Here is a 23,437-nt window from a genome sequence, read left to right on the forward strand (position 1 = left end):
GTACTCATGTTTTCAGGTCTTTCCTTTAACCATATCCTGCTGATGTTACTACTAAACTGCAGTGCAGACCTGGACCTTTTCAGTTGGAGAAGAATTATTTCGCAGAGGGCAAGACAAAGATACGCGGGTGGTCATGGTGATGCTATTGGTAATCAGATAGGATTAGAAGCAACTTAAATGTCCAACATTGGAGGAGCAGGTAACTATACCTGACATATCCATGATACAAGCCTAATCGAACAACCTCATGTACACTGCTGGTTTTCACAACACCATAGAGAAAATCAAAGCAAACATGCGTGCAAGCATTGCCAGGGAACAGCAGTCTGTGGACATCCCTTAATGTCTGGGCTCTAGGAGGGTGAGTAGACGAATGGGAAAAGTTGAGAGAGGAGTCATGTTTGCAAACAATTTTTATGTGGTTTGAAAGTGTTATCATACAGATGCCTGGTATTGCAAAGAAATTTATTTTAAATTTCAATATAACACATGAAAAATTTCAAATATGCAAGCTATTTGGTTTTGTGTTTTTATAGGGAGCTTTATTCACTGGGAAGAAGGGCAGAAGAAGAGTGAAAAGAAGAGGAGATGAGAGATAGTGAGCTAGGTGACATTTTTATTGTTAAGAAACAGACAGTGTCCATTTGACTGAGTGTTTATCCCATCAGCCCAGGTTTTCACCTTCAAAGAACCTTAAGAACTGTTCATAATTCTCTGCAACACCTGTGATCCTAACAGTGGGGATCAAGAACATTATAACACACACAACACAACAAAACACAACACATGAGAATTGAGAGACATACAAGTTCCTATGTTTCACTTCAATCCAATGGGGACACACATTTTCTGAAATGAGTGTAGATTGCCTACAATGTCCTTAAATTCAATGTAGTTCTGACACACACTCCTTAGTACATGAAGTGCAGGTTTAAGTCCTCATTTCTGACCTGTTCATTTGTTTTATTGACAAATGGTTTCATCATCCAGGTGTTGTGGAAGGTTGTGCAAGAGGAACGAAAATACAGGTTTAGAATTTGTGGAATGCGACCCACCCATTCACACAAACACTATGGGTGTGCCTCAAAGATGCAGGGCCCAGAGGACTGCATGTCCTTAGGACTTCATGTTTCCATGGAGCATCATTCTGCTTGTTGCCTTTGCAGTTACTTTATCCCTCCTTTTTGTTTGTTTGTTTGTTTGTTTGTTTGTTTTTCGAGACAGGGTTTCTTTGTGTAGCCCTGGCTGTCCTGGAACTCACTCTGTAGACCAGACTGACCTCGAACTCAGAAATCCGCCTGCCTCTGCCTCCCAAGTGCTGGGATTAAAGGCGTGGGCCACCATTCGCTCACTTTATCCCTCCTATGTGTTGTAGGAAAACTATGGGGCTCCGACCCCTCACTGGGCAGTATCATCGGCCCTCTTAGTAATAGTGATCAATCTTTTTCAAGTATTGGTGCTGGAGCGAATTAATGATTCAACCACCACCCTGATAAAGAACTTAAAGATGTAGATTGTTAGCAATGACCACCACCCTTAGAAAGAATTTGGAGATGCAGATTGTACATGCAGTTAGGTTAAGATGGTTTTGCTAGTGGCTTTGATGTCAAAGTCTTATGGAACTATTTGAGGTTCTGAAAGGCACACTCTTTAGTAGTTGAGCCAGGGATATTTTTGAGGCCAGGGAATAAGAACAATGACAGCCAGACTAATACTAGCTGACATTTTATTCTTGCTAAAGCTGGGCTGCTGATCAAGGTGACGATTAATTTTTATGCCCATTTTTGCCCTCAGCTTCCTGATATGATTGCTTATGAGTAGATGCACACCCTGAGGACATAAAATTGAAATGATTGTTTTTATATAAAACTTTAGATTTATAATCCTTTGAAGATTTTTTATTAGATTACTTTTTACAATAAATAATAAAATAATTGATCCTTTCTTAGTAACCACAAATTACAGCCTGCCTGTACGAGAAACTGGCTCATAAAACTACTTTGCTTGCTTACATGTTGATAATCTATAACAAGTTGCTTAATTAAAAATGTATGTGGGTTCTTGAAAATGATTTTTTACCTATATTACATAATGTTAATTTATGTGAGGGTATTGAAAACATGTTTTTCTACATATACTCATTGTGATTGATCACTTAATGAAAAATGGAATGTAATCACCCTGTGATTTTCGTATTCCTTGAAAGATTTTGCTGGGATGTATAAACTGTGGGGGAAAAAACAAAGTTGTTGGATCTTTGCTCCAAGTATCCAATCACCAAATGTGTGAATGTATGTGTATATATGTGTGTGTGTTTGTGTATGTGTTTTTACGTATGTATGAATATATGTATGTATGCACATACATATGTATGTGTGTGTATGTATGTATATGTATATATATGCATGTGTGAGGTTGTTGGAACTTGATTGTTGGAGTCTTGATTCATCCATCAAGTGTGTGTGTGTGTGTGTGTGTGTGTCCACACATGTGCTCATGTATGTGGGTATACTTCTCACTGACCTAAAACAGTTTCTTGCTGGCCTCAGGGAGTACTTTCCTGGCTCGATCAAATTGAGCTTTGTTCCCTCAGAAAACAGTACACTCAATGATCAATCGCCCACTCTACGCCCCACCTCAGTTTATCGTGTAATGTTAAAACTGGTCTTTGATACCCAGACTAGCCTGGAACTTGCTATATCAGTCAGTCTGGACTCCAGTTTAAGAATTTCCTGCCAAGCTCCAGGATTAGAGGCCTGTACAATCTTAATGGGTATTTCAACTTGGTTCTATGCTGTTTCTCAAGCCACATAATCATTGGCACAATCAGTCCTCCTCTTAACAGGGCAACTGAAGTTTCACTTTTAACTCTGTGATGCATTACTTGAAGAAATGGACCCATGCACAATCCCCCTCACCATCTTGCCTTCCCTCCCCCTCTGTCTTCGGTAGATGTGTACTTAGCTGAGGGCAATAAGAATGCCTATATGCCCTGCAGCTCCATTCTCCTTACCTCCTGGGCATTTTTGCCTGCGTTCTCAGGCAAAGGACCCTGTCCTTAGTCACAGTGTGACAATAGGTGCTCAGCACTAATAACAGCAATGTGACATATCAGAAATCCAGCAGACATTGGGTAACTGGTATGTCTACAAAGGAGATGTGTCCCTGACCATAGAGAATGTGACTGGATCCTACCATGGGACCTACTGCTGCAGGATACAATTCCCTAGTCCAATAAATGATGAAAAATTAGATCTGGAATTAGTCATCGAAGCAGGTGAGTAGACCTTTCCATGTTCTTGCCCATCAGCATCTCCTGTGAGTCATGATATCATAGAGACAAAGGATCCTCACGTCTGACTTCCCTGGCTACAGACCTTGGGGTGGGACGGGAAGACATGGATTAATAGGCCTCACCTGTGAAGCCAGTGGCGTAGCTTGCACACGTTTCCAAACTCAAGGATGTGGTCTACCGAAGGGGAAGAAAGGCCTAGTCCAGAGGTTCAAGACCCCGAGTGATCATTAGCATCACATGGAGAGTGTCCTGTCAACAAGTGCTCAGGTCCCACCCTCAAAACAAGACCATTGTCATCTCTGGAGTCACAGTCTGAATTTTCTCCTTTTACACCAATCTCCTCCAGGTTCAGGCAGGACCGTGAAGCTCTGGGTTGTGCAGAGTTGTTGTGAGTATCTGTATATGCATGTTCTCCTGTTTCTAGATTTATAATGACATGAACTAGGGATGTAGCTCAGGGGTAGACAGCTGACATTGAGTCAAAGATGGGATTAAAGGTGAGTACCACATTGCCTGGGAAGCCAAGCCTGTGGATCTCATTGGGTTGAGAAAAGGGCACTATGTGTTAGGATTCTGCATTAGCCATATACTACTCTGGTGACTTGGGCCAAGGCCTTTCTGTTTTTCTGGGTAACTGCCTCTTCCTTCCAAGGATGATCACACAGACTTTTGGCTTTCTCGTTTCAGACAGATGTCCCCTGCCTTGAAAATAATTTTGGATATTCACAGGATTTACCAAGTAAAATATGGCCATCATTTCACTTAAAAAGATAGTCAATTATCCATGTCTTATGTCATTAGAATATTCCTAGAATAAGTACATAACCTCAAACACTGTCCCATCTGCAACAGGACTTCTTTAAGGCTGAAACCGAGTCCCACTCCCTCATCTCCCCTTCCATTTCTGCATTGCCTCCTTCTAGCTCCTAATTCAGAATTTGGTCAGTATAGAAACACTGAGCATCAAGACAGAAGTGTAGTGGAAATAGCACTAATGAGCTCAATCCTGTGCCCCATTATCTTCTTCTCAGATGTCTGCCTGGTCCATACTCACCATGGTAACTGCTTCTGATGGAAACTCACATTCTTATCCTAAGATCAACCACATTACACTGTATCATATTTCAGGAGCCACTAGAAAGCATGGACACCTCTAGACTCCTTCCTATTTCTCTACCAGATACATTAAAGCCGAAGCTCCCATGGCTTAAGTCCCTTGGGGGAAGGTGAGGAAAATGACATTTTGAGTTACAATAAAACAAATAAACCATAATCATGAAGTACTTTTAAATTAAGGTTTGTCCTCTCCATTTTCAGATTTTTATATCTAAATCCTATTCCTCTCTTTTAAAAAATTATATATTTACATATATATTTAAATATGATTTCATACACATACATACACACACACACACACACACACACACACACACACACACACACACACTTATATTCCTGGCTTTTAAATGATTTTAGTAAGAGAGAAGGCCATATCCTGGATTACCAATGATTGTCTCTGGTGGACACAGGACTTATGAGCTCTAAAGAAAATATGAAATTCTAGAGTGTTTGTGTTTGAGAAAAGACTCCCCGGAATGTGGCAAGAATGAGTACTGTATTACCAGTCACCGTGCATATGAACGACTACAGGTCATGCTCTCCGCTACTGCAGGGAAGTGGGAGCATGAGATGAACTGACCCAGAAAACATCCCTGCAGCTTAACGAATGCTCAGCCCAGTTACAGTCCATTACTTTCTTCTACAGCTTTGGAATGTTGTCATCTCAGAGGGCAACTGGGGTTTAATCCCGGGATGAAAACTGTCTTCGGCTTGAAGTTGCACTGTACTTTGAAAAGCTTCATTCTGATAAACATGGAAGAAAACTGAGCTGCATTCAGAGTTGCTGAAAAAGAACAGGAAGGTCATTTTTCAGATCTGAGCAGATTTTTTTTCCATTCACGATTCAGCATAAATCAGGAATCATTCAGGACTGGAAGAGCCCCATTCACTAAACTGTAACAGTGACTTAACAGTACCACACAGAGACCTGGCAACAAGTCATAGAGAAGTTTAGTAAACATCAGACAAACTAGAAACAGTAAAACAAAAACATTTATATATACTCATGTACTAGAACACAAAAGTGGAAAGTGTAAAAGACAGATATCTAACTCCAAACAGAGTTACCTAATCAGGTTGTGCATTTTGGAATTGAGCTAAGAACTGGATGGCTCCTGTATTTTCACCTTGGAACTATGACCCTAAGGTTAGGAGGGCCTGGTGAAAGGATTAGGAGGACTTGGTGACCCATGCTACATTCCTGGAACCCACAGAAAGGTAGAAAAGAACCAGCTCCACAAAGTTTTCCTCTGACCTCAGCTGCCATGGAACCTGCATCTATACACACACAAACATGCCACCACCACCACCTCCCACCATAATAATAAATAAATTCTTGCTAAAGAAAATAGAAATGATTTTGAAATCTGCATAGCATCTGCTTACTCTAATACTAACATGGAGTGAGAAAATGAATTAACAGACAAGGGTTGGTTGTCTTGGAAACAGCTGCAAAGATGACACCCATGGCACATTTGCATATAGCACATACACAAAACATCAGGTACTACAGGGAGAGAAAATGATCTGAGAGAGAACTGCTGGGGTCTGTGGTCTGGACTTTCCCATCAGCTGTGGGAGGAGCGTTTACTGTGAGTAGTCATGGTGGACTGATATCTGATGGTCTAGAGCTCACAGAGGAGCAAATCACAGAACAAAATTGACTAACTTTAACTCATGGGTAGTGTTTTGACAGAGTGGATTTTGTCATCTGTATACTGGCCATCACTGCTACTGAAATACAGAACCAAAATGAACATCTCCCTTCACCCATAAGAACACCTGTGATGAGAATTACAAAGAAGTTGGGACAAAGCTTCTCTTTGCTTGGGTCAGTATCATGTGTACAGGTATGGAAACAACATAGGGTCAGAAAGCTCAGATAATGCTATGTGACAATTGACAGAGAATGGTCTTTGGGTGATTATTTTGATCTCATGTTAGTATTTTTGTAGATTTTCTTTTTCTCCACCCCCACCCCCTTTTTTTGTAAGAAAGAGAGACTGTAACGTTGGATAGGTAGGAAAGTTGACAAAAGAGAGGAACATGACCAAAATGCATTACATGAAAAAAATTAATTAAAAGTAAGTAAATTTAAAAAGGAGGGGGAGGAGGAAGGAACAAGGGAGAAAGAGAAGGAGGAAGGGAAAAGAAAGAAACCAGGAGAAATCTACAAGACTGCACGTTGTTCCAGAGCAACTGGCACAGCCGAGACAGCTTACCTCTCTAGACTCTTCTTTTTTCTCGGTCTGCACTCTAAAATGGGGTGAGGGGGAGTTGGGAGGAGTTGAAAGGAAAGTTGAACATGTCATCAAAAACATTCATGATATTTTCTTCTAATCAAGGGCATTGTGTCTGTTTCTAATTGAACCCTTCCCTGGTAACCATGGACCCTACAGTATCTATGTGTCTGTATCCAAGTGTCTTCTCTGTATTCATGGCTTCGTGCATTCACCCACATAGCATTCCTAACATGCAAGCGTGGCATTGCTAAACTGTCATTCACTGAGAAAAAAATGAAGAAATCTAGGTTTTTAAGTTGACTGGTGGAAAATAAGCTAAACATGGACTCTCCAAGTGACCTGAGACACAAGGTCCTACTAATGGTCTCTTCCATTAGGGACCCTATTAAGTGTCACGAAGATAGCATACTGTACTGGCTTTGTTTCCTTCCTTGATGTAGTTCGGGAGGTATGTGCTACCACCTACTCCTCACCCTCCCCTTCCTGTCAAAGACCAACTCCCATTAACCGTCCTCCCTTAGAGGAGAATAAACAACCCCCAGAATCACCTTAAGTAATCCTTATGAATAACCAACTTCTACATATTACAGGAACCATCCTGACATTTGACAGGCATATTCTAATTCCTAAATTTCTACCCAGTCATGTGAAATAGGTCAGTAATGATCTGATGTACAGTGTCTGGAATAATCAATGGCTGACATTCCTATGGGAGTAAAACATTTTGCTCCACCAAAACTCCTTGGATTTTGTTAGCATTTATCATGGAAACCCAGACCCATTCCTGACATTGGGAACTGCGATAGAGTCACTCACGTATGATAGTTGGGACGCTCAGGAGGATCAGCAACAGGACAGACACAGAGATTCCAATAAAGAGGCCCCTAATTGGGATCTTCAGGGGAGTTTCTGTAGGAACCACTTCCTAAGGAAACATCAGTAATTGAAGAGGTACCAACTGAGATGAACAGAAAACATATCCCATACCTCAATCTAGACTTTTCTCTCCATTGTGGGTCTATCATAGAATATGCAAATATAAAGTAGTGCACACCTTGATTCCCAGCACTTGGGATGCAGTTGAATACCTGAGAGTTCCAAGAGAGTCTGATCTACGTAGCAGTTCTAGGACATCCAGAGCTACATAGAAAGACCATGAGGTTTTTTTCTTTAATGGAGAATAGAACATGCAAGTAAAATCTGACATAAAGCTGAGTTGGTATTGAGCTGCAGAACTCTAAGATAATGCAAACTTCAAAATGTCTAAGAGGAGAACGAAAATGGTTTCTGTGTCGTTTGAAATGACAACATGATTTCATATCTTGAGAGTGATGCTATCAGAATTATCATTCAGTAGGCTATTCCTCTATTGAGAAAGACAATGCCTCCTTTCAGGTTGGCAGTCTGATGTCATGGGAGTGGGCTCAGCTCCTAGGTCTATTCCATCTTCATAGATCCTACCTGTCTTGTAAAGGCAATTCTAGGTTCTTCTTGTTTTTCACTTGAGACAGGTATATAGCCTGTATGTATGTAGCCACAGCAAACCTGAAATTCTCCATGTAGACCAGGCTAGCCTCTAACTCAGAGATGCACATGCCTCTGCTCCCTGATAACAGGGACTAAAGCCATGGCCCTCACTCCAGGCAAGATCTACATCTGTATAAAATCACTCAGGAGAAGCTGTTCATGGATGCAGGTTGATCAGCACTGTGTGATCAGACAGAAAGGTGTCCAGAGATCATCGCCTATGGGAATAAACATGTGACAGGCTGAGCATCACCCAATGCCACTTCATAGCTCAGCACTGATGGGCTAGCCTTAAGCAACCCGTGTACCATAAGATTAACTGCAAGAGGCAGATTATGAGTTTAGGTCTTTGCCCTTGTATGAACCTCATCTCTGGATCACAACCCCAGCTCCTCAGCTTAGTCAGTGAGACCATGGACATGTTAGCTCAGCTCTGTGAGCTCTGTCTCTACATTCTCAAGCATGTTCGGAGAAGTTCTTGGGTAAGGTATTGTCAGGTACTTCTTGACAAACACTGTGGGGAGTATGAAGTAATGTTTGTAGGTTTTGAGACAGAGTCTCATATATTCTAGGTCAGCCTATCACTCACTATGTAGCCAATGTGATGCATTTTTGGTCCTCCTGCCTGTACCCCCTGAGTGCTTGGATCACAGCAGTGCCTGCCCTGCCCACTGAACATTTACTTTATAGCATTTCCTGCTTGTAAGTAGCAGCGGTGGCTATCCTTTCTCATTCATCTTCACACATTTTTTCAACCTTCTCAGGAGATGGAGTCTGGGAAGCTCATCTGCAGCTTCAAGAAGCAGGCTGCTGTTGCTAAGTGTGGTTGTGCACATCTGTGACCCGGGAGGAGAAGTTGAGACAGGAGGGTCGGGAGTTCGTTATCCTTCTCAGCTCTGTAGGGAATCAAGGCTAGCCTGGTCTCCAGGAGCCCCTGTCTCAAAAACAAAGAAATCAAAAGCCCCAGATACCAGCACACAGAGGAGTGCCTCTGTGCCCAGGTCTCCGTGCACTGTTCTCTGTCCCTAGAGACAGCCTGACTGCCGCAGAGTGCAGATTTTCCTACTCCTTTTCAAATTTTTAATTCTAAAGTATTTCTTCTTGCTGATAAAGATGACTATACTGCAGTTCACCAAGCGCAAGTCCAACTGTGCCATGCAGGACTGTGCTAAAACCACACAAGTCTGCTCAGTTAATAGTATCTTCAACAAATATGGTATATTAATTTATTCTCCTTTGATTAGCTCATTCTTTTTTTAACCTAACTTTTAGCTTTAGAGAATCAGTCAATCCCTGGGTCACTACCTCCACTGTTTTGTAAAATATCATTTATTAGGCATATTTAACAACCTTGCTTCCCAATAACCATTTTATAGCAAATCCTTTCTTCTTTTTTTAATGCAATTGTTATCATATATTTAACGGTTTGGTTTTTTTTTTTTTTTTTTTTTTTTTTTTTTTTTTTGAGAAAGAGTCTCACAATGTAACCCAAGATGCTTTGGTAGTCCAGGCTATCCTCACACATGGTATCTCTTACATCTGCTTCCTGCTGTTAAAGGCATAAACAGCTATGCCGGACCCTTTTTCTTTACTTCTACTTCTTCTTTTGAGACAAAAGCCTATATAAACTAATTTGACCAAGTGGTTAAAGGCAACATGATTGCAGAAAGATAGACAAGTGAATCTCGCTATTAGCACAGAGAGGGCTATGCTTACAGTGTGATTATTCCGAGGGTGGTTTGAAGATGTCACAGTCGCAGTCCAAACTGCTCAACAAGAATGAAAAGAAAGTATAATTATGAAGATGTTAGAGTTTTCACTACAAACACTACACATATTCACACCATCTTCTTTGATGAATTGAAAGTTAAATGACCTCAGGTACTGTAGATGCACAGAGCATCACACTAAACAGTTAACATTTTACTAAATTATTTCTCTAGGAAGTTGTACATCTTAACTTTTGTGTTCTAGCCTCATGCAAAATTTCTCTCTCTCTCTCTCTCTCTCTCTCTCCTTCCCTTCTTCCATCCCTCCCTCCCCTCCCCCCTCTTTCTCTGTGTATGTGAAATACAAGTGCATGTCCAGGCTTATCTACAAATCTAGGTGAACTAGAGAACTCAGTTGTGGAATAGTTTAAGGTCCTACCTTATCTGCACTTCCACATGAGCTGAGGGTAGTACGTGCAAAAAGACCACACACATATCCAAAGGTCAGAATACCTCTACTCAGCATGAGTGGAGCTGCCATGATGTCTATCATAGTGTCTTCTCTCCTAATATGGCACTGCACCTCAACCTGGATCACCGTTGCAGAAATCATCTGTCATATCACCCACAAGCCAACGTGTCTCCTACAATGTGAGGATGAGGACACAGTGTGGCAGGGGAGCCACTGAACACCATTCATATATCTGGGTGTTCTGAGACATCTATTTTTGGAACAGATTGTATATATTGTGCTTTCTAAAATCTGGATGTCAAATACAGAATTCTTGTTTTGCTGAGTAACCGCAATAAATAAATGTCTTACACCTTAACCATGAACCTGTCAATTAAATTGTATTCCGTTAAAAAGCTCATATCAGGGGGCTGGTGAGATGGCTCAGCAGTTAAGAATACTGACTGCTCTTCCAGAGGTCATGAGTACAAATCCCACCAACCACATGATGGCTCACAACCATCCATAATGAGATCTGATGCCCTCCTATGGGTGTCTGAAGACAACTACAGTGTACATACATCTATAATAAATAAATAAATAATCTTTGGGCTGGAGGAAGCAAGGCCAAAGCAAGCGGGGGGTGGGGGGGAATCAGGGGGCCTGGAGCAAGGGAGGGAGGCCCTGAGCAATCCAGACCAGAGCAAGACGGAGAAGGGAAGGGGAAAAAAATCTCATATCAGATGACTACACAATTCAAATTCAATCAAATGACAGACATCCCAGCTGGCAAGATATGCACACAGTACCAACACAATGAGTGGAAATTCTGCAGGTCTATAGAAAACCCAATGACTTGTAAAGCTGGCATTGCCCAGCATTGATAAAGATGGACAACTCATGGCTCTCCTTCAGTCTTCACATTACTGTTTACATTTTGCTCACTGGGAGAGCCCTTCTAAGGAGCCAAAAAGCAATGGCTAGGTTTAGTCAACATCTACACACTAGGCTATGTTCTAGCCTTGGACCTTCAGTAAGACCTTCTAAGTATCAGAGAGTAAATGACTCAGTAAGGAAACAAGATAAAATTTTAATTCAACACTGACAGGCATCACTAGAGGCAGAGACAAGAGAATCTCTATGACTCCCAGGCAAGCTTGCTTTGCATCATGAGTTCCCTGCCAGCCAACCAAACTGAGATCCTGTCTCAACAAACAAAACTCAACTTGTAGCACCCCAGCAGGTCACAGGAACATGTAAACTGGCACTTCTTTTCTAAATTGCAGTTTTCAATGAAGGTGCCAACTTAACTATGTTCTCCTAACTCAGCCCATGAACCCTATCATCTGAAGCACTAAAAACTAAGTATTGAAATGTTCTATCAGTACTGAGATATCTTCATTTTCCTATAGTGTGTGTGACTGCCTGGGAACAAATTGTTTTGTTTTGTTTTTCCACAAATCTTTATGCTCTAAAATCACAGTTGTAGCCTAGAGCCCCTGCAAACTCAGTTTGTAACCCAGTTCTACAGATACCTCCTGGTGGGTGTTTCCACAGGCCAGTGAGAGGCAAGGAAATCAATGCACACCTTCAGATTGCTCAAACAACAACAATAATACTGTAATCATTCTGTCCCTTAAAATCCAGCCCTACTCCAGAGATGGATAGGTTTTAAGAAGCTTTAAGTATCCCTCTAACAGGTACCTTTTCACTTCTAGATGTAAAAGATTTGAATCTAAGCTTATCTTCGGATGCCAAGCTTTCCCCATCTCTAATAAACTATTCATTACTAGTAAGTGTAAATTCATACACGTGGGTATTACAAGTATAAACTTTATGGTGTCAATAAAGCATATGCATAGAATTTACTTTATATTAAATTGTGTGCACATGCATATATCATCTGTGTATGGATTCCTGCATTTGATTGCAGATGTTTGTTGAGACCAGAGGCATCAGATCCCCTGGAAGTGGAATTACAGGCATTTGTGAGCTGCTCAATGTGTGTGCCTTGAACCAACTCAGAATCTCCTCAAAAGTAATACTCACTTTTAGCTATGGTGCCATCTCTTCAACCCAAATATAAACATTCCAAATCCTTGAAGACTTTAAATCCAATGTGTAAATAATCAATATATAAAAAACACCCTCTGCATTTTCCTGCATTACAAATTAATTTCAAAGACCCATCAACTTCTTCTAAAAATGAAGAGTTGTGAAGTCTTCCTCGGTGAGAGTTTGAATACAGGATAAACCTTCCAAACATAAATCTCAGTGCCTGTGGCAGAAAGCCTGACCCTGGAGTTAGAAGAACGAGCTTCCAATTCAAGTGAACAGGGATAGAGAGTCTGAGCCACTTTCTGTCTTCATAACTTCCACCATGAACTTTCTGACTCTGTGTCAGTTCCTTTCAGTACACAATAGGGACAGATCACAGCTATATCAGTAATAGTTGTCTGAGAATTAAACGCTGCATCCTAAAGTTTGTAGCAAGCCACCAAGTACTCCGGAAATGTTAAATGTTAGCTTCACTGAACTATGGCTTAAGTGCATGGCCCAATTTCAAAATGGACTGAGAACCCTTTTTTTTTTTTTTATCAGAAAGTTATGCCCTGCTGAGTAAGAGTCTCATCATCCTCATTAACTATCTAAGATCAATGATCAGTCTAAGTCTGGCTATTAGTGACTCCACTGGGAATCTGACAGAAAGATGAATGGCCTCCATCTTCAAGCTGCTACACAGCAGCAAGTGCATGTAACTTAAGATGAAAAAAATCCTGTGAAAACGGTGTTTAGGACCCAGTTGAGAACACTTCAACTACATTATACTTCTGACTTGACTCAATGTCCTGTGTGTCCTACAGCACCCCACAAGAAGAACGCTGAGACCTGAGTCATATGGGTTTTACCTGGTTTCTGAGTCTGCGTGTGTGTCATCGATGTTGGAGAAGTAGCGGCAGAGATTTTGGTTGATTTTGGAGAATCTGTAGGTCCTATTGAAGCAAGTGTGTATTTTGTGGTAGTTGTGGGTCTCCTTGAAGTAGTTATGAGTTTTGTGGTTGTTTCAGGTTTCCATGAAGTAGTTGAGGTTGTTATGGTAGTTGCTGGTTTCCTTGGAGTAGTTGTGAATTTGAGGATTGTTGAGAGAGTCCTTGGAATAGCTGTGGGTTTTATGGTTTTTAAGAGTGTTCTTTGAGTAGTTGTGGGGTTTATGGTTCTTGGGAGTCTCTCTGGAGTAGTTGTTGGTTTTATGGTAGTTGAGAGTCTTGTGATAGTTGTGGATTTTGTGGTTGTTGAGGGTATACTTGGAGTAAGTGCGGGTTTTAAAAGAGGTGTGGGTCTTCTTGGAGTGTTGGGTGTTGTGATTGGTTTTGGTCTTCTTGACGTAATTGTGGGTCTCCTTGGAGTAGTTATGGATCTTGTAGTGGCTGAGGGTCTCCTTGGAGTAGGTGTGGGTTTTGTGATTGTTTCTGGTCTTTTTAGAGTAGGCCCAGGTCTATTGATGAGTTTGAATCTACTTGAAATTGTGAGTCTCCTTGAAGAATTTCTTGGAACTCCTGAATTTAGAAATAAATATAAAGGCAAAGATCAGTCAGACAAAAAGAAAGAAGAGTCTTCTGTCGCACCTGCTCCATAGCACAGCAGTGAGAGGCTGTCCCCAGGCAGAGGTTCTTCTCCTGAACTTCTGTTCTTTGTCAGTGACCAACTGTTACGAATGACAGGTGCCAGATCCTCAGATCTCTCTAAGAAACTCTGAGATAGAGAAGGTGTGAGGGCTGGGAGTGATTTTATACCTTTCATTAGTAAGTTACTGACTTCTCCTACAGAACACAGGCTCAGCATATTCAATGCAGTCAGTCCCGAGAGGACACACCACACAGCACTGCATCATACTGAAGGCTAACAAGGTTACTTGGCCTGTAAGAGATCTAATACAAGGTTAAAAAAAAAAGGGATTTGGGTAGATAGTGGACTCACTCTTCTATGGTTTCTTCCAGTCTAAGAGAAACAAAGTATCTTATCCAAAAATGTTTGGTACCAGGAGTTTCAGAATTTGGATATTTCTGAAAATTTTATAATATGTACATTTTGTTTTTGGTGGGGCCCAAGTATAAATATAATTTCATGGAGCATTCATAATCATATACTTTATACACATAACTTACAGGTTAGATTATAAAGTCTTAATAATTCTACATATGAAAATTTTACAGTATTGAATTTTCCAGGACTTTTATCAAGGCAATGCCCAAGAAGTTTTAGATCTTTGAAGCACTGCAGATTTGGGATTTGGGGTAAGGCAAGTTCAGCCTGTAACTTACAAATCAAGAAAATCAGAAGTATTAGAAGAATCTAAGCAGCTACTGATGGTCTGTGAGTGCACAGAGACCCAAGACTGGAAGAAACAGGAAATAGTGCCTGGAAGAAACAGTTGGTGAGGACTCCAGCAGGAGCATCAACTCCTCCAAACACTCTTCTCTTTAATGGATGCAATAAGTCTAGTTTAGAGCATTTTTTCCATCAAAAAAAAAAAAAAAGAAAGAAAGAAAAAAATGTGTTCATCTGTTACATGCAAGAAGCTGTAGATAGAGTTCAGCCCACCTTCAAATTTTAAAAATTATATTTATTCACTTACTTATGTTATTCCCTTTCTCTCTCTCCCTCCCTTCCTCCCCTCTCACTGTGGATTTGTTTGGAATTTGCTATGGGCAAAGTTTTGAGATCAGAGGTAAACTTGAGAGAGTTGGTTCTCACCTTCTACCAGGTAGCTTGCAAAAGTTGAACTCAGTAATCAAGCCTGGCCACAGGCACCTTTACCCGCTGAGCCATCTTCCTGACCCTCTTTCCCCTTCCCCTCAGAGGACTAGCTATTAATAAGTATCTTGGGCTCAGGAACCAAAAAGTAGGTGTTCAGAGCCAAGCGCTTTTGTCAAACAGTGTGAAAGTCAGTGGGGGACAACACAGCAAGGAATGGGCATGGTTGTGCTGTAATAAATCTATTCACACCAGTGGGTTACAAACCTGGCCTGTCCAGACTATAGTTTGCTGAACCAGTAATGTGGAGCCGGAGGCTTGAGCACAATTTAAAACCTGCTCTGGGAAACATCTTTGAGGTAGAGAAAAAAGCAATCATGCAAAAAAATTTAGTCGGAGGATCATAATAAAAACAAAACCCAGAAGAGAAACAGCCAGCTCAAGAGGTTCTCTTTTCTTGCTCTGGGGCTTTTCCCCCCTCCTAGGTCAATAGGAAAGTGCAGAGGAGCTGCTAAGGGTCCTGAGACAGTGTGTTTGAATTACAAGAAAATGTAGACTTGGTTGTTAAAGATGAGGTAGAACATCTCTTGTGGACCCAGTTAGGACCAAGACAGAGGGCTTTTAAACACTGACCAGTGAAAGAATTTCTAAGCTTGATAACAGCTCAGTATTAGTAATTTCAAGCACCTTTGCATGGTGACACAGGCTGTAAATCCTGTCGCTCAGGGAGCAGAGGCAGTTGGGTCTATGTGAGGCCACCCTGATTTACATATGGACACCCAGATCAGCTGTACTATACAGTGTCATCCCATGTGAATGAATGAATTAATTAATGAAAGCAAAGTACAGGGCTGAACAATTACAAAATAATGGTCTGAATTAAAAAAGAATACAGACAGGTACTATTGGCTTCTATTGTCTTTGTAAGCCATTAGTAAAGGAGATTAGGAAATAGCATCAGAAAAAAACCACAGTCAAATGATTTAACTCCTTTTATGACAAGGATATCCACATCCCAAAGGAAACTGTAGTGGTTTAAGAACTGGGGTTTTCACTGGGAATCACTGAACAAGTATTGAAGAAACAACATTTTCCCATGTGGCCATTTTTGTATGTAAAAGGATAGTTTTATGTCATGATGTAAGGACTATTTCAAAGCACAATGCAGGCAGATAGGAAGTAGAACTCTCCACCTATACCTGTGGCCTGTGCTCAGAAGGTCAGCTGACCACTGTTGAAGGCAGCTCATCTGTGCAGCAGCACCTGCATTGCCTGCTTTTCAGGGTAGAGCGGTCACAGGCTTACAATGTTGAGAACAGGGGTTTTGACCAGGCATGGTAGTCCATACCTTTAATCCTGGCACTTGGGAAGCAGAATCTCTGAGTTTGAGGCCAACGTGGTCTACAAAGGGAAATCTAGAACAGCCAGGGCTAAGCTGAGAAACCCCATCAAATAAGCAAATAAAAAAATGTATGTCTTAATGTTGCAAGATGTTAACTCAGAGACAAAATATTTCCTTTGGTTCATGACACATTAGCTTAAATATGCTCCCCACTGTGTTTTAGGATGGAAAAGTGAATGAAGTTTCATGAACCAACAGGACTGTCCCAAGTACAGTGAGGACTGGATCCTGACTTAGCTCATGGCCTTCCCTTAAGGGTGATGTTAGGGCTTCATCCAAACACATGAAATTTATTCTGTGCCCTGAAAAGGTATTTAAGTCTGGGTGTGGTGGAACTTACTAGCGTTCTCAGGACTAGAAAGTTAGAGTCAGGATAACCAGGAGGACATGGCCATCAGAGGACAGCCCGACATACAGGAGATTATGTCACTAAAAATAATAGAAAGCAAGTGTTTACTCATAAGCATGTTTATAAGGACCATTGTTTCCTTGTTACAGGAAAAGAACAAATTATTAGCCAACAGAGGACTCAGTTCACTTGCAAGAAATAAGCAAAGAAAGAAGGCGCTTACCTGGTCGAACCTGCAGTGAGGTGGTCAGTGTCTGCACACCATCCCATCCCTTCATTTCCACTCGACAGCAGTAGAGGCCACTGTCGCTCTCATAGGCATCCTCGATTGTCAAGGAAGCATTTCCTTGAAGAAGCTGCGCGTTTATCTGGTAGCGGCTGCTTGTCCGGTAGTGGACTCGGTTTCCATCAGTCCAGACAAGTGTTTGTCCACATGTATCAGAAGCACATTTGCCTCGGCCCCAGCACATGGATGCTAATCCATTAGACACTGGATATGTGCATGGCAGTGTGACAGGCTGACCCACCACTCCATGCACTTCTGGGAAAGAATCCACAGCAGCTGTGGGTAAACAGGAAGAAACGGAGAGTGAGCTGCCAACGTTTTCCTACAACTGATTTTACTTCTTCATTTTTTTCCCACGTTTTTCCTTTCTGGCTCAACTGTATATTAAACCTGACACAGGATGCATGGGACACATGTGCTCTGTGAGCCCTTTTTTCATTTTTATTTGGGGAGTTTTGATAGCTTAGCATTTTTACTATAAACAAATTTCTGTTAGTGAATTCTTCAGTGTGATTATGTAATAGATATGTTTGTGGGTAAAACAATTTACTGTAGTGGATTATATTCCAACTATAGCTACTTAATTCTTTTTGTATTTATTTATTTATTTCCTTTTCTTTCTCTCCTTTCTTTTTGAGTCAGATCTCAACATATAATTCTTTCAGGCCTAGAACTCTCTATGTAGACTAGGCTAGCCAGGAAATCTGCCTAATTCTGACTGCTAGGACTAAAGGCATAATGCGTCACTATGCTGGATTGTATCCACTATGTTGGATTGTAGACAGAGACTTGCTCAGTAACCCAGGCTGTCTTGCACTTATTATCCTCTGGCCTCAGACTCCTGAGAAATGGGACTGCACACATCTCCACTGACTCTGGCCCAATTTTTTAATTTTTGAAATTTTAAAAATGCTGTTTCAGATGCTGTGCACAATGATGGGTTCCTGCAAAAGATGAATTTGGAAGGTGAAGGCAGGAGACAGTGAAGTGAAGACCAACCTGGGCTTATGAGACCCTATCTCAGTCACCCCTAACTTAGCCTCCCCTCAATGCTATTGAAAATGAAATCATTCACTGTTCAGCTTCCTCCCCTATATAAAGAGCAGAGCCCAGGGTTTGTTTATTGTCTGTCTGTCTGTCTGTCTGTCTGTCTATCTGTTTTTCAGCATTGCTGGCAAAAAGGCAGAACTTTGCTAACTTCAACGTCAATATTCAGAATGGCTTCTGTTTCTTCGTATGCTTTTGTTGGATTTTGGGGACAAGTTCTCACTATGACTTCCGTATTTACTGACATCAGGATTTAGAACTCTGTGTGTAGAATGGGCTGCCTGAATTCATGAAGACCTGCCTGCCTCTACCTCTCCATGCTGGGACCAAAGGTGTGCACCACCAGGCCAAGCTCAGAAGGGGTTTTATAAAACCCTCAGGAATGGTGAGCTTTTACCATCAGCCCTCAAAGCTCATCCTAAACAATGACAAACCAAAACTGAACCAAAACCAAAACCAAACCCAAAAGCTAAACAAGGATTCCTCCTTATGTATTGATAACATTCCAGAACTGAGCAAGACTGATACGGTAAAACCACAAAACCAGAATATTAAATCAGGGATTAAACCATGCAACTTTTAAGCCTAGCATAACAATTTTAATATGCATCTGTTGAGAGGATGGACAGGATCCCGATTACTAGTTGTTTCCACCTGAGGGAATCTGAGGGCTGAAGATGCAGCTCAAGATGCTCACCTAGCCCACGGCAGCCCCTGGGTTGGATCCCAGCTCAGGAAGAAATGAATAAACAAACAACACAGAACAGTGAACTGGGAGAGTCACAGAGTGGTCACTACATTCTGTCCTAGCCTGTGTCAAGTCTGTGTGTTTGAGACATGGTCTAGAAAGTATGTGCCTTGTTCAATATAATGAGTGTGTAATGGATGTACACTTTTTACTAGAATATTCATTACATAACTTTGTCTAATAAGTTTTTTGGGATAACAAACATATTACATATCATTATACAAAGTTCTAAAAACATCTGATAAGCATTAATGACCTTCCACAGTCCCATTTCCTAGAGATTAAATTTTAAATAGAATGTATACCCGATGTAGGGGCTCACACCTATAATCTCAGCTCTTGAGAGATAGAGACAAGAGAATCAGAAGTTTCAGGTCCTTCTCAGTTATCTCTCTTGTCTCTTTATTTTGGGCCTTGTCTATATGTTTATTAAATAATTGAGGATGAGGGGTTCTATTAAATGGCATATGGGACAAATGAAGGTTAAGTTGCCCTTTCATGTCCTTTCTGTAGCCCACATGCATTGACTATAACATATTCATATATGTACTCACCCTTATTTAAATATTACATGTATTTGCCCTTTGCCTGAGGCCTTATGGATTTTATATTTTAATTCGGATAGGTTAGGAAATATCTCTGGGGCTACAGTTTCATCCTGGTTCTTTGCTCACATGTAATTCTGCCCCCAGGGAATATATTTGTCTGAACCTCCATCCTCCCAGGCATCCCCCACCCTACTTCTCACTTCTCTTACTTACCTGGGAGAAGGAGTAGGAGGCCTGAAATGAGGACTTGAGGGGACATCATGATGGTGACCTGCAGGACAATGAGGAGACACTCTGGTTGGCTGTGGCCCTCACCACACTGTATCTGAGAAGGTCTCTCATCCTGACTGTCTGAACCACATAGGCCTCTCTGCTGGGGCCCCCTGTCCTCCCAAACACTCCTCTTTCCTGGTCCTTCCCACAGATATCCTTCAGTCTCACTCCTGGTCTCAGCACACGGAAGATAGTAAACAGAAAATTTGAAGTCAGAGAGAAGATTCTGTTCCCCTGGTAGAACCCTAAGCAAGGAGCATCCTTCTAATGGAGGTGCAGTTACCCTGTAGTTGACTGCAGGCTCTTCCTGATCAGTAGCCACAGTGGTTGGTCCCTAAGCCTCAATCAAGTTCATCATTACCAACATGGACTGAGTAAAATGTAAAGCATTGTGTCTAAGCACATTGTCTCATAGATGTCAAAGACAAGGGTTTAGAAGTTGTTCATTTTAGTTCCAGTGGTAGCACTCATAGAGCGAGACTGAGGGAGTGTGTGAACAAGTACCACTCTCACTAGAACATTAACACCAGGCTGCTGCAATGGCTCACTGTTCAAGAGTGCCAGCTGCTCTTACAGAAAACCTGAGAGTTTTCAAGCATCCATATTGAATGGCTCACAACTACTACTGCTGCTGGAGATGCAGAAGACCCAAACATTTTCAAACACCTCTCTTCACACACACACACACACACACACACACACACACACACACATCACCATACACAGACACACACAGCTAAAAACAATATTTATAAATCATAAAAAGCAATATGCTTATAAAACTTTGAAATATTTATAAAATTACAATTCACTATAATAAATTCTAATATAATACTAAAATTTTAGTAATTTCATATATTTACTATCTTCAGCAGACTATATATGATTCTGTAGTATTGTGTAGCTTGCATCTATCTAGGATACAAATATTTGTTTACAAAACATAAAAATCATAGAGTCCAATCTTACCCTGAATAAAGGAACACATGAACAGAGGGGAGACAAACAAGGATGCATGCAGCAAGCTAAGAGAGTGTGATGCAGGTTTGGACAGAGTATGGTGCAATTTTAACTTGGGCAGTCAGGCTTAAATGGACGTTCCAAAATTGCTAAATTTTCCCGACTGATCACTCCCTACCCATCCCCAACACTCCAAGCAAAGCAAAGTTTAGTTCCTCCTGCCCTTGGCTACCTTGCCTCAAATGTATGTAGCCACACTGCATACAAGCTATGTCTTATAGAATTTTCTAAGTCACAAACCAAAAAAGTCAATGAACAACACTGCTAATACGTCTATGTCCTCGCCTCCCTGGTCCCATTTCCATGATATTATGTAATATTACCTAGTACTTATAGACAAAGGTCTAAATAAATAGGGCCTAATCCAAGAGTAACAAACTCTTTCTACTACAAAGTTCTTATTTATTTCTCATATTAACTTTACTTAGAAGTTAGAAGGCTTTAATAGCTAATCTATGAAAGTCCATTATTCCATTTAAACAAAGATCCACCTTCCAAATATATGGAGAACTCTGTCGGATATTGTCACCTTAATGTCTAGGGGCTCAATCATCATCTTTCTAATGTCCCACATTCATCTCCACATCATCTCCAATGTAATTCTCCATGGTACAGAGACTGTACGGAGCATTATCCTGACTCTTTCTCGTCAGCATGTGGCGGTACACATCCCTACTTACCTGTACTTGAGGGAAAGTGACTTCTTGTTAGTCTCTCCTTCTGCTCTGCGGCCCATGGACTCTTCCAGAGCTATTTATGGATGAAGACAAATCTCTCTTGTAATTCCAACCTTATCTCCTGGCCACACTCTCACCTGCTCTGTGTGAAAATTGAGTTCTCCAGTTCTCCAGTTCTCCAGTTCACCTATTAGATAGCATCTACTCACTGACATAAACAGACCACGGGAGGGGCTAAGTAAGTGGAAGAACTTCTAGTGTGCCCTGGGCTGTTTTCCAAGATGCAGCAAAGATCCTCACTTGAGGTGTGGCTCTAGGCCTGGGGACCACACTTAGAAACCAGGAGTTCCTGGAGCAAGAGCAGAAGGGACAGTTGACTCTTGTTATACTTCCTGGATGCCACCAACTAGCATTTTTCTAATCAATGTTTATTAGCTGAAAGAAACAAACTAGCTCATAGACTCTGCTCCCAAAAGTTTAGGGAGTGCAGGGCTTGGTGGTGCATATCTGTAATGTCACTGCTGGGGACGCAGAGGTGGGTGGATCTGTTGGGGTTTTTTCTTATATGTGTGGAAGCTCATGCCACAGAGTGTGTGAGAGGACATGTTTGTAGAGCCCCTCATTCTTTCCTCCTGTACATGCCAGGCTGGGTGACGAACACCTTCACTTGCTGAACTATCTCATGTATGTCTGTGTGAGGATATCAGATCCCCTGGAACTGGTGTTACAGACAGTTGTAAGCAGCAGTAGGTGATGGGAATTGAAGAAAAGGTTCTCTGAAAGAGCGCCCAGTTTCTTGACTGCTAAGTCATCCCTCCAGCCCCAAGGCAGGTGGATCTGTATTATGCAGCAGCATGGTCTACAGAGAGTTCCAGACTGACCAAGGCTGCTTGGTGAGAAGAGAGCTTTAAAGAGCTGAAGCCAAGCTTCTCCGTATCCTGATCTACCTTTCAGTTGTTACTAAATTATCCACAGAGGGGCCTGAAGTGTAGAAGTTGTGTAAGATGGGAAACTGGTTATGACTACTTTCCTATCTGGCAATTAGAGGGTATTATGCTGTTCAAGCAAGTGTTTCCTGAGCAGTTGTAAATTTTGAAGGTGTTTTCATTCCCACAAACCAAATACAAAAACCAACTATGCGTCTTCCAAGAGATACTGAGGACAACATCACAGGTCTGTCTGGGATAAGACTTCTGGATCATCACCATCTGAGGGAATGTAAGATACCCCACACCCATTTGAGGACAGAGAGATGGGTCACCCACTGCCTGAAATTCTGTTGTAGTCAGTGAACTTCTGATCCTTTTTCCTCCATCAATGCTGGGCTTACAGGTGTGTGCTGCCTCCTAGTGTTTCTACTGTGCTCAGGATCCAGTCAGGCCTTCATGAATGCCTGAAGGATTCTCTAAAACTGGGCTACATACACAGCCAGGATTATAGCACACACACACACACCACACACACACTTTTATATTTATTTTTATTTTTATAAATTTATATATATTTATTTTATTTATATATTTATATACTTCCATTTTATATTTGTATATGTATCTTCATATTTATGTATTATATTTGTATATGTGTTAAATATTAAATATTTATTAATTTTAAAATATTTATATATTTGTCTGTGAGTAAATTTTTCTGCATTGCTTTTGCCATCTGTTTCAGCCACACTGGCTTCCTGTCTGCTTATGGGATATCCTGTGTTCTCCTGGTCCCTGTACCTATAACATGGCTGGTCCCTTTCTTAGGACACATTTCTCTGATGGCTATCAGAACTGCCTCATAACTCTCAGTTTCCAGCTTAAATTTGTTGTCTATAGGAACAAATCCTTAGTCTAGCTCCTGTCTTGTGTAGCTTATTAGAAAACAACCCTTATCTCAAAAGTAGACACTGATAGCATGCCATACCTTAGGAGCCAACACAGTGTTTCACTTGGGTCTTTTGATGTGCAATAAACGGGAAATGTACACTGAATTCA

General features: G+C 41.2%; 1 protein-coding gene across 1 annotated transcript; it reads right to left on the reverse strand.

Annotated features, from left to right (window-relative positions):
- Nucleotides 1-474: 474 nt before the first annotated feature.
- LOC117711986 (uncharacterized) lies at nucleotides 475-19,747 on the reverse strand. Its single transcript, XM_076936998.1, has 7 exons — nucleotides 19,693-19,747; nucleotides 17,074-17,412; nucleotides 13,254-13,901; nucleotides 9,901-9,950; nucleotides 7,474-7,582; nucleotides 6,637-6,670; nucleotides 475-5,198 (listed from the first exon to the last, which is right to left on the reverse strand). The coding sequence occupies exons 1-7, from the start codon at nucleotides 19,739-19,741 to the stop codon at nucleotides 5,045-5,047; spliced, it is 1,383 nt and encodes a 460-aa protein (XP_076793113.1). The 5' UTR covers nucleotides 19,742-19,747; the 3' UTR covers nucleotides 475-5,044.
- Between the last annotated feature and the right edge of the window lie 3,690 nt (nucleotides 19,748-23,437).

Source organism: Arvicanthis niloticus, chromosome 6 (genome assembly GCF_011762505.2).
Source record: "Arvicanthis niloticus isolate mArvNil1 chromosome 6, mArvNil1.pat.X, whole genome shotgun sequence".
NCBI classification, from domain to species: domain Eukaryota; kingdom Metazoa; phylum Chordata; class Mammalia; order Rodentia; family Muridae; genus Arvicanthis; species Arvicanthis niloticus.